The sequence below is a fragment of the Coenobita brevimanus genome, chromosome 111 (assembly GCF_032717465.1).
Source record: "Coenobita brevimanus isolate Jiangsu-jjx chromosome 111, ASM3271746v2, whole genome shotgun sequence".
NCBI classification, from domain to species: Eukaryota; Metazoa; Arthropoda; class Malacostraca; order Decapoda; family Coenobitidae; genus Coenobita; species Coenobita brevimanus.
In genome coordinates this window covers 31,729,956-31,742,481 of record NC_137064.1, presented here as the reverse complement: position 1 = coordinate 31,742,481, position 12,526 = coordinate 31,729,956, and the positions used below count along the sequence as shown (strand labels likewise).

At 40.1% G+C, this 12,526-nt stretch overlaps 1 protein-coding gene across 1 annotated transcript; it reads right to left on the bottom strand.

Annotated features, from left to right (window-relative positions):
* Window positions 1–41: 41 nt before the first annotated feature.
* On the bottom strand, window positions 42–7,746 carry Polr3I (RNA polymerase III subunit I). The gene is made up of 4 exons (XM_080286408.1): window positions 7,555–7,746; window positions 2,555–2,687; window positions 1,372–1,524; window positions 42–174 (listed from the first exon to the last, which is right to left on the bottom strand). Exons 1-4 carry the CDS (start codon window positions 7,560–7,562, stop codon window positions 52–54), a joined length of 417 nt encoding a protein of 138 aa, XP_080142534.1. The 5' UTR covers window positions 7,563–7,746; the 3' UTR covers window positions 42–51.
* Between the last annotated feature and the right edge of the window lie 4,780 nt (window positions 7,747–12,526).

Sequence of the window (12,526 nt, the reverse complement as noted above, 5' to 3'; positions counted from 1 at the left end):
TATATTTATTCAACAACTTACAAAAACAAGTAAAAATAATATATTAGAAAACTACTGCAGTGCATCTTGTCCATTGGTAATGAGGGTGGCTGGATCTGGAAGGTGTAATTCGACCAGAGAGATCAGCTCCTCAACTTGCTCCTCAGTCAACCTGTCTTCACTCTCCTCAATAATCTAAAAAAAAAAAAATTGTGTATATATATATATATATATATATTACAAGCTTGAATTGTTTTATGGTAATTTCCCCTACAAATGGAAACTACTAACATGAAAGTCTTGAGGGCTTACAAGAGATGTGCACTGAGTGATGTAGAAGTGCAAGGAATTGGTATGGTGTCATTTAATTTTCTAGGCTTTTCAGTAACTTAATCTAGAGATCATTGTGTTGGACCTCAACCCATAGTAAAATAAAGGGGTTAAAAAAAAAAAAAAAAAAGAGGTTAATTACGAATGAAGACTATTATGGAGAAGTACACGACAAATGGCTGTCCATCCATCCCGTTATTATGGTACTTCTGCAGGAACGCAGAGGATTAGGCGTGGATGATTCATTAAGACAGTATAGGTAAGATTAACCAATTACTTTTCATTGAGCAACATGTCATAAGCAATAAACTCTATCACCGTTCAGAAGTATGGTGAACTTACAGGGCCAAAACCAGTGGAAGTGCCTGAACTCTCTAAACTTATTTAGCTCTATGAAGAAACAATACATGCAGAAACAGTTTGGCTCACAAAGTGGAGTAAACAGTTCAAAGATTTCTATGATGTGTGACCCATTTTACTTGGCATTCTGTTCGAGTTCCTACCTCACTCCAATCTCTGGTGGGAATATAAAGGCAAAGATACTGATGACACTAATATGGTGTCACCCCAAGACTTCTTCAGACCACTGGGTAAAGAAACAGAGCTTTGGGGATTAAAAGGGGGAGGCGTAAATACCAAAATGTCATCTTTACCAAGAAATGAAAGAACTCACAACCAAGAGTCACAAGAATGAGGCACACCAATTCATCATTTATGTACTACCATGATCACTAATATGTTTAACCCCCTGACAAGAGGGAAGTGGAGGACAAGACTGGAGAAAGGCCAGAAGAAGAGATATTAGCATCTCATCAGACACACATATATACTACTGAATCACCATTATCCATTAGCCTGCCCTCACACCACCCTTGTGTTCCACCTCTGTCCCACCAGGGGGTTAAGAAGTTAGTGATCATGATCGATTCTATTTGTATGCAGGTTGTTCTGGTATTAAGGCTATGTGTACATATGTTGATAACTGATAGAATATGTGCAGTACTTCCATAAAACACTAAGTTATAAAGTAAAATAACCATTAAAGTATCGTACAGTACATACCAGCTGCATCTCTACAGGGGTTGTTGGTCTCAAGTTAATCAGCTGGAGCTTCTCTGCTTTAGTGAGCTTGAATTCTTTGATTGCCTCCAAAAAACTATGTATTGCTTCTGGGCTCTGGCTCTTGCAGGGTGTTTTTTCCAAGTACTTCAGTGTCTGCAATCATGTGAAAAATATTACTCTTGCAATACTAATGATGTTTTCCATTTTTCTTGAACAAACGCATTTCCATGCATCCTGAATTCAATATCTGATGGTTCAGACTAACATAAATATTTATCAACATATATATAAGATCTGTCCATGATTATACCTTAATCAAGACATAAAGTGATATGAAATCCCACCAAAATCTGGGATAAAAGTACAGTTACTACTGTAAATGTAAACAGCACAAACAAGAAAAGGGAATCTGAGGGCATTAAATCAGTTGAAGATGGGCTGGAATTTACTAGTAAAATTATGAATATAGAATAAAGGAAATGAATGAGGTTAAGAGGCTGTTTTCAAGAGAATACTTTAACCCTTCAGCCTCAGGATGTCCTCTTATTGTGGGTAATGGCAGATACTTTTATTCAGTTTAAGTGATACAGCAGAAGGAATAGGAAACAATCTCCTAAAAGTCCTGCAATCCAAGGGCATTTGTCTCACTCAATTCCAGTTATGCCAGACAGTATGAACCAGATTTCCTATGGCTGTTGTGATTAAAGAAGAATTACACAAATCTTCATCTAAAGTATACTGATGACTGTGTATAAAACCGTTTTAATAGATGAAGAAGATGAAAGAACAATATGATATAATTAGGTAAGCTGTACAGCAATATGAGCTGGGATGGATTATAATAATGTTTAGATTAAATAGTTAAGTACATGAAATACTTCAGTGGATGAAGTTGGCATTTTGTATTTATAACAAAGAAAAATGTATCAATTCAAAGTAACTGAAGATACAGGTGTGGGAACACTTAATACAACACAGATTACAGAATAATACAATGCACACTAAGCATGCAATAGGTATGGTATATATAGACAACACAGTGCATTAAACACACACATTTTATGTCACACCAACTATATTAATGTATATCAAAGTAAACAAGCTATGCAACATGGATCACACCAACATAAGGATTAAGACAAACCAAGGATACTCTACAGCTGCTGCAATACAATATACCCACATCAAAAGCAATATTGGCAAGGTGAGCCTGTGTCTTAGCAATGTTCCTCTTGCCCTTGCTTCCTTGATGGCACACTTCCTGTAACAATCTCAACACCTCATAGTTGCTCAGCACAGCACTTTTACTGTTAACCCTGCAGCAAGGAGAGAAATAAATGCTGTAATTTATATAAAGCAGTGTGAAAGGCACTTGTGCATTGTATGTACACTGATATTTTTATCCTTTGTACAGTCTATCAATGGCAGGAGAGCATGATATTTTGATGCTATGTAACATCTATCAATGGTAGAAGAGAAGTGTCTAGATACTTGAACATTATTTGCATGGACAGATCCAGGGGTGTTGCCCTAGTTGCCTGAACAACACTCCCTGTGGTTAGATAAATAAATTTCATAGAATGGGATGAGAGAGAGAATATTAAAATAAAAAAATAAACAAATTCAGCCTGGGTCTATCTCTCTATCTATCTATCTATTGCCAGACGCCTCACTCCCGTTCGGGGTGGCCACAAACAAATCGCCTCCACGTCGCCCTGTCCCTCGCCATTTCACTGCCTCGCTCCCAACTCACCCCCCCTCTCTCATATACCTCTCCACCCCATCCCTCCATCTCATCCTTGGCCTCCACCTCACTCACATACACTCTCTTCGTCAGTCTTTCACCCTCCATCCTCTCCACATGGCCAAACCACCTCAGTGTATTCCTCCTAACGCTTCCTATCACATCCACACCAAAATGCTCCTTTATATTCTCATTTGTCAGCCTGTCTCTCCATGTGACTCCACAGGCTCCTCTTAAATAACTCATTTCCACTGCTCTCACTCTTGACTTGTGTCCTTCCAGCAACATCCAAGCTTCACTTCCATACGTTAGAGTTGGTATCACAATACTGTCATGTAGTAAATTTCTCACTTCCATGCTCACTTCCCTGCTTCTTATCACTGCTTTCAAGGAACCAGCAATCTTTCTTCCCTAATGTACCCTTTCAAGCACTTCACCCTCCAAACCTCCATCCTTACTCATCACACTACCCAAGTACTTAAACGCACTCACATTATCCAATTCCTCACCATCCAACCTCGCCGTACATTCACTGACTTCACTTCTCTCAAAGACCATCACTTTACTCTTCCCTACATTCACCTTTAGATTCCGTTTCTTACACACTCTCCCAAACTCATCCACCAAGCCTTGCAGCTCTCCTTCGTCTTCACTCAGCAACACAGTATCATCTGCAAACAACAGTACAGGGAGTTTCCAAACACTACCCTCTCACCAGGGCCACTCCAACATCCACTACTCTACCTTGTATCTCTTTTATTACCCCATCCATGTACAGATTGAACAACCATGGAGACATGACACATCCCTGTTTCAACCCAACCTTCAAAGAGAAAAATTCACTTAGTTCACCATCCACACGCACTGCAGCCTTAGCCTGGGTATTCAAGATTATTTAAACAAATAAAGGCATTCATAATTCTAAGTAACAAAGCTGGGAACTATACTGTACTCTACTTATTCTGACTTGGCCCATATTTTCATCCTTTTGCTGCTCTTTTCATGTACCTTAGTGGCAGAAAAAGATAATGGTACCATATAGCTCTACATCCTTTACACAGCACTTCTTCATGACTGGCACTACATTTTAATCTCCCATTGCAACTCGGCACTCTAGATGAACGGACAGCAATTTTAGGCCAAGTCAGGGTAAAAAAGGGATTGTCACGAACCTAATCATCATGTGTGATACATGTTCAATTCCTTAACACTGTTTGCCACAGCTGATCAAAAGACATTTAGAGCTAACTGAATTAATTTCACACTTTGTCACTTTTGGATGCAACTATACAACAATTTTCTTGTTACATTATCACTGCTCCAGGATACTTCTTATTTCAGAGAATCATGTATACAGTAAAACCTCCCTATAAATGGACTAACTGGGGGGAAGCCTAATCCTATCTATCTATCTATCTATTGCCAGACGCCTCAATCCCGTTTGGGGTGGCCACAAACAAATCGCCTCCAAGTTGCCCTGTCCCCCGCCATTTCACTGCCCTGCTCCCAACTCACACCCCCCTCTCTCATATACCTCTCCACCCCATCTCTCCATCTCATCCTCGGCCTCCCCCTCCCTCTTCCCCCCTCCACCTCACTCATATACACTCTCTTCGTCAGTCTTTCACCCTCCATCCTCTCCACATGGCCAAACCACCTCAGTGTGTTCCTCATAACGCTTCCTAATCCAACAGAGCCAAAAATCTGTTATAGGCCTATCTGATGGTCCCCTGAGGTGGGATTTCAAACACGTTTGAAAATAAATAAGTACAGCAGCATACTCTAGTCTCTACAAAACATGGTAACTATACCCATTTTACACTAATTTGCCCCATAATCCTGCCCTTTTGCAGTTTATTCTCATCACTGTCATTGCACTTCTTCATGAAACATGTACTGCGACCCACTGTGCCCCACTTAATAGACGTTGTTCGTTATAGCAAAGAGAAGTCTGGTGGCTTTGTAGTATCCGTTAAATCCAATATCTGGTCTAATGAGGTACATTAAAACAAGGTTTTACTGTATACAATTTCTCCGGAATGACCATATTGAAAACAAAGTATTCTTCCTTATAAACATCTACTGTAGGTGCAAAGAAGAAATAAGATGTAGCTATTACTAATACATTATTTGGACTCTTATTATTTTGTTTTTATGAAAGTATATGTACAATGCAAATTCTGCTTTTATTTGTCCACATACACATCTTTTATCATGACATGATGTAAGGCAACACTCTTTAATTATTCCTGGATCTGTCCCTGAATTGGGGAAAAAAATTATGAAGGGTATTACAAATAGCTAATAATGGAGTCAGAAAGGAGTGAACATGACAGCAAACTTATTGTGCAGCTGAAGAGGCATAAAAAGCAGTAAGAACACAATATAAAAAGATGTGAGGTTCGTCAATAACTGCAAGTTATCATGTGTAACTAATACAAATTAGTTCAAATTAAAGACAGAACAGTTCCCAGGAAAAGACAGACCAGAAAAGTTGTTCTTACAGAAACAAATTTTAGTTATTTGGGTATAATTATCATATAATTTTGTTTTACAGGAAAGACAAAGGAGGGACAATGCCATACTTTTGTAACTTGCAAGAAGTGCAAGGGAGATAGAGAAATTCTGTACTCTCCATGTCCTTACTGTGAAGATCATTACAAGTGGAAGTTGGCAGAAAAATACTAGCTAGTATTTTCTAAGTTAAGGTAACGGCTGACCAAATTACCATCTTCAAAGCAAATGCAGACATAAGCAATATCCCCAACATTAGTGACAGTACAGAAACACAATACTCTGGACTGAAAGAAAATGTTATACGAGAGATGTAAATGAATGCTTGACTGACAGAAAAACTGTACCTGTACAATTGGCATCAAAAGTCCTGTCATCTCTCCTACTTCTCTTTCCATGGACTTTGGAAAGCGCTGTGCTGAATCCGCAGCAACTGACAATGATCACTATTTGGCCACAGATCAATGTCATCAGTGTCAGCTGCTGAGGATTCACTACACTGGTAATCAAAATCCATGGAGAGAAACAGGAAAAGTGGCAAAACTTCTGATGCCAACTGAACATCAAAAATTTTATGACTGTACATCAAAAATTTTATATCTTTCAAGAATACAAATGGACAGATGGAGTATCAGCAGTCGTTTATCTTTACGACAATAAGTGGTGTGGAAAAACTATGCAGTGGTAGCTGCCACAATGAAAAAAGAGGAGAAACTGATAATGAAAGAAGCATGCAAGTATACACTACTATATACCATATGTCTGCCCTAAAATGTAATGTATATAAAAAAATATTAGCTGTTTGTAAAGGTAATTATATATATCATATGTGGAATAATACTTGCGTGACCCAAAAGTTTGTTGTTAACGAAGGCTGAAGAAATACAGGGGAAAAAGATCCTCTGAGATCCAGTCCAATATGAATTTTCCAAATACAGGATACACCTCTTGGATTCAAACCACAGCACACTGATGTAGCTAAGGTCTTTTCTAACCCAACACCCTTATCACCAGATGATAAGGCATATTTTTGTCATTCATGATGATGATTCAGATCCAGAGCTTCGGTAAACCAAGCTGCGCCATTTATCTTGGCCAAAGTGAAACAAATCCAGCCCAAGTATTATTCACTGAAACCAAGACCATTTTTGTATCTCTCCGAAACAAGGTCAGGGGCAGTCTTGGTGCAGCTGGTTCTCACTAGGAGATTGAAAATGGCCAGCAAGGGCATGTGAGTGATAATATCACGAAATCAACACAATATACTGTACACAATTATATTATGGTGTAAGAGGCTAATATTAATGATATATGTAGCCAGTTCAGCACAAATAAGGTCCATGATCTTTCCATCAGATCATCTTACGCTCTGATCGGCAACTGTAATTTTGGGTTCTATGTAGCCAGCCTGTGGACTGAAACCAAGCAATCTCAGATGTGTTTTGAATCCCAAACTCCAAGCTTGGATGACAAAAATGCAACTATAAGGTGTATATAATTGCAATGAAGGGGTTAAATCTTAAAAAAAAAAAAAAAAAAAAAAATGAAATTCATATGGCAAGTTTATTTGCTAGCTACCAGCCTATCCCTGCTGCAGCAGCTGTTCTAACCATCAAACATGTTTTCTAACAATTTTTGTATTTTTCATTAATTTGAACCGTTCATATTCCTGCGAACATATGGAAACTATTCTACTAATGACGTGATAACAGGAAATATTACCAACATACCATACCTAAAAAGCCATATGCTAAAGCTAACACATTAAAAATTGGCACTAGGTTTAGCGTTACAGAAAAATCATACCTGATGCTAGAAAGATGAATACACATATGTTTAAAAGTAGCACTGTATAAATAAATGACAGAATGGACTGTTTGCTTCAGAGTGATGGTGTGAAATCTGAAAAGGTACTGAATACTTACACTTCCATGACGTTCTAACTCTGGTTCCCTTTTTACTTCCAGCAATGAATCAGTAAGACAGCAATGTGTCTATTTTCCACATTAAAAAAGAAAACTTTTAACTGGGGGCGAAGCAAAATGGAGCTGTACTATAAACACATGTAGCACGTGTTGCACCATTCAGACAGAAATCAGCTGATCGACCAAAACATGCGACGGCGGTGCGCAGCGGAGGGGGGGGGGGGGAAGGATGAACAGATTAAAATGCCTTTCGACTGTGTAAGGGTAATTGAGTCAGATAATAATTTTGCTAATAATGCAACATGTTTTATTTGAATTTCCATCCAGAATGGGGAGGGGGGCCACGACTTTCTGATGTAAGAATAGCAACTGTTGCTGTTAGATTAATTTGGTGTTCATTTTCCGCCTGAAATGTATCTCTAGAGTCTGCGATCAGTATAAAAGTCATAACAAATGGAAAACAAAACGTTCTCCCTTTTACACGTGAGTTGGTTTCCTGGGGAAAAAAAACAAAAAAACGGTCTATTGGTTAGAACACTTCAGTCACAGGAGTGTTCTAACCTTGCATAGGTTCAATTCTAACCAGTGCTTTATGCCATTTTGTATAAGCTATCCTAATTAGGGTCGACAGTTAACGTATATGGAATAGTTCCTGATTCCTCTGGTTCTCTTTTATATACTGATGTCCCTTATATTAGTTCGTGCCACGTCTGACGGTCAGTAGTATGTATGAGCGCAGGTATGATAGTGTACAGTACAAAGGCATTACATATCTGCAGTCGATGGTGTTCTCTTGGTAGAGGTATTTTTCCCACTAGTGCAGGTTCTGTTATTTATATCTTCAGGCTTTAGTATAGGTTAGCGATTTGTCTCTGGTTTATTAGTTTTGGGGTTTTTAGGTTAGGTGTTTTTTTAATACAATATTTAAAAAAGCGAAAAACGAAAAAATAATTACAATGATTATATATATATATATATATATATATATATATATATATGTGTGTGTGTGTGTGTGTGTGTGTGTGTAAGAGAATGTATGGATGTGTATGTATATATGCATTGATGTGTATGTATGTACTGTATGTATGAAGGTGTGTATGTATAAACGCATTGATTATATATATATATATATATATATATATATATATATATATATATATATATATATATTTGTTTTAATGACCAGGGGCTTCAGCTCCAGTGGTTGATAGGCATTAAAAAAATGCCATCTACTGGGTTCTAGGACATTCGAAAACACCTTTCTTTTTCTTTTATTTCTTATTTACTTTAGCATCCCATTTGCGGGTGACGTACGTTTAGGTTCATTCTCTCCTCTACCAAACGATTATATTCAGGAAGGATTTATTCGAGGGATTTATTGAGCGAATTTAATAAGGAGATTTGTTTACTGGATTTATTCAGGGGATTTATTTAGGCTGTATCTATCCTCCTACGCTCGAAAAATAATAAAATCGCATAGAGTTTGCCCGAATAAAGCGGAAATTACCACACTATACCCCACCCAACCCAACCATTACTCCATAACACCCCACCCAACCCAGTCAAAGCCCATCCAACCTCGCCATAACTCCACTGCACCCCACCTATCTCAGTCACAGACCAGTTAAATCCCCCCCAACACCACCATTACCCCACTGCACCCCACCCAACCCCACCATTACCCTACTATATGCCACCCAACCCTACCATTACCCCACTACACCCCACCCAACCCCACCATTACCCCCATTACACGTCACCCAACCCCACCATTACCCCACTACACCCCACCCAACCCCACCATTACCCCACTACACGCCACCCCACCCCACCATTACCCCACTACACGCCACCCAACCCCACCGTTACCCTACTACACCCCACCCAACCCCACCTTTACCCCATTACACCCCACCAAACCATTACTCTACTACACCCCACTCAACCCCACCATTACCCCATTACACCCCACCCAACACCACCATTACCCCGCTGCACCCTATCCAACCCACCTAGAGGGAGGTAGGAAGAAGGAAAAGTAGGATGGAAAGAAGGAAGGAAGGAACGAAAGAAGGAAGGACAGAAGGAAGAATGAAAGTAAGGAAGGAAAGAGGGAAGTAAATAATCACTGAACGATTGAAGGAATGAAGGAAGTAGGTAAGGAAGGAAGTAAATAAGTAAGGAAGGAAAGAACAAAGGAAATAAGTATGTAAGGAAGAAAGTAAATTAGGATGTAATTAAGTAAGGAAGTACATAAAGAAGTAAGCAAAGGAAGGAAGTAAAGGAGTAAGCAAGGAAGTAAGTAAGGATTTAAGTAAGCAAGTATGTATGTAAGGAAGTAGCTAAGGAAGTAAGGGAGGAAGTAAGGAAGCAAGTAAGGATGTAAGAAGTAAGAAATTAAGGAAGGAAGGAAGAAGGAAAGAATTAAGGAAGGAAGGAAGGAAAGAAAGGAAGGTAGGTTGGGAGACAAGGAAGAATGACAGTAATGAAGGGAGAAAGGACGGAAAATAGTAAGGAAGGAAGGAAGAAAAAAGTAGGCAAGAAAACAAGGAAGTAAGGAAGGAAACAAGAATGGAAGGAAGGAAGGAAGAAAGAAAGGGAAGAAACAAGGACAGAAGGAGGGAAGAAAGGAAGGACGTAAGAAAAAGACGGAAGGAAGGATGGAAACAAGAATGGAAGAAAGGAAGGAAGAAAGGGAAGAAACTAAGACAGAAGGAAGGAAGCAAGGAAACAAGGACGGAAGGAAGAAAGACGAAAGAAAACAAGGAAGGAAGGACGAAAGGAGGGAAGGTAACAAGGACGGAAGGAAGGAAAGAAGGAAACAAGGACGGGAGGAAGGGAACAAGGGCGGAAGGAAGGAAGGTAGGAAGGAAAGAAGGAATGAGGGAAGGAAGGAAAGAAGGAAAGAAACGGCAGAAGGAAAGCATGAGAGAGGGAAGGTAGGTCACGATGCAAGGAAGGAAAGTAGGAAGGAAGGAAGGAGTGAGTGAGTGAAGGAAGGGAGGGAAGGAGGTCAAAGATGAATAAAGGAAGTCACGATTGAAGAAAAGAAGGGAATCATTAAAGAAAGGAGGAATGGAAGATCAGAAAGGAAGGAAGGAAGGAGGAAAGAAACGAAGGAGGAAAGGGCAGGAGGAAGGAAGATCAGGAAGCAGGGAAGGAAAGAGGGAATCATGAAAGAAGGGAGGGAAGGAAGAAACGTGGGACGGAGATCATGAAGGAAAAAAAGGAGGAAGGAAAGGAGGGAGGGAAGGTGGGAAGTATGGAAGGACTGTAGGAAGGATTATCAGAAAGGAACTAAGAATGAAAGGAAGGAAGGAAAAAAGAAAGGAAGGAAGGAATGATGAAAAACAGGAGGGAGGTCAGGGAGCAGGAATGGAAGGAAGGAGGGAGGGAGGAATGAGGGGGTGAGGGAGGGCAGAAAGAAAGAAAGAAAGCAATGTCAGGAAGGAAGGTCGGTAGGTAGGTAGGTAGGTACGGAAGGAAGGAAGGACTCTTAAGCAGGAATGAAAGAGGTCAGTAGATAGGTAAAGAGAGAAGGAAGGAAGGAAGGGAGGGAGGATGTATGGAAGGCAGACAGGTAGGTAGGTAGGTAAGGAAGGAAAGAAGGAAGGAGGAAAAAATGGAATGCCAGAAAGGAAGGAAGGAAGGTAGGTAGGTAGGTAGGAAAGGATGGATGGAAGGAAAAACGAAAGGAAGGAAGGAAATTAGGTAGGTAAGGAAGGAAGGAAAGAAGGCAAGAGGGAGGGAAGGAGGAAATAAAGGTACGTTAGGATGGAAGGAATGAAGGATGGCAGGAAAAAGGAAGGAAGGAGTTAAGGGAGGGAGGGAAGGAGAAAGGAGGAAATAAGACGGAAGGAAGGATGGTGGGACAAGAGGGAATGAAGGAAGGAAGGGAAGGAAAGAAAGAAGGAAGGAGGGTACATCAGGAAGTAAGAAGTAGAGGAGAGAAAGAAGGAAGAATGGAAAGAAGGAAGGAAGGAAAGAAGAGAAGGAACAAAGAGGAAGAAAAGGAACGAAGAGATCAAGAAGGAAGTGAGTGACAAAGAAAGAAAGAATGGAAAGGAGGGAGAAAATAAGGAAAGATGGAAGGAAGGGAGAAAGGAAGGAAGGCAGGAATGATGTCAGGAAGGAAGTTAGGAAGGAAAGGGGTCAGGAAGGAAAGAAGGAGCTAAGGATGAAAGTAATGAGAGAAGAAAGGAAGGAAGGGAGGGTCAGAAAGAAAAGAATGAAGGCATGAAGGATGGAAAGAACTTAATGAGGGAGGGAGGGAGGTTGTCCTCCCTCTTATGGTTTGTGTCGTTACTGGAGTGTTATACAAATTATCTACACAAGTATTAATCAGCGATGGCGTCTCTAATAAGGACATCAACCGGCTAACAAGGGAAATCATCGATAACTGGTACAACAAGAAAACGACAGAAACCATAAGAAGGAGGATGACATCAACCTTTACCGAGCCACCTTCTCAACAGCCTACAAGAAAGAAGAAAGAATTATACTACAAATAGTGAAACGAAATGTGAGGACATTAAACCCCGAAAAGAGACAACTGTTAATGTACTACAAGAGTGCAGACCAGTCCCCTGCCACTAAGGAACAGCCCCGCTAGGAGAGGGACAAACTACAGAGGTCGCATGTTATCTATAGGTTTACTTGTCAACGAGGGAACTGCGAAGCCCTCTCTTCTGTCTATGTGGGCGTGACGACCATGAAATTGTCTCGACGCTTGAGTTACCTCCTTACAGGCTGAGCACCTGAAAATCACCTCAAACACGAACACGGAAATGCCCTTACAATGAAAATATTGGAAGAAAATATAGAAATTTTGACTACATGTGAGGATGTACGACGCCTCCCCCTACCAGGTGCACGGTATATCAAGGAACTAAACCCCAAACTCAGTATACAAGCGGAAGATCTCCCAGCCCTCCCAAGCATACGGCTGGTCACACCTCAGTTATAACAACCA

Excerpts from the sequence above, each read along its gene's own strand:
- Polr3I (XM_080286408.1), bottom strand. Across the intron at positions 1,525-2,554 it reads TTGCCAATATTGCTTTTGAT|ACACTGAAGTACTTGGAAAA; the intron begins GTGGGTATATTG and ends ACATGATTGCAG. Across the intron at positions 175-1,371 it reads CCCCTGTAGAGATGCAGCTG|ATTATTGAGGAGAGTGAAGA; the intron begins GTATGTACTGTA and ends TTTTTTTTTTAG.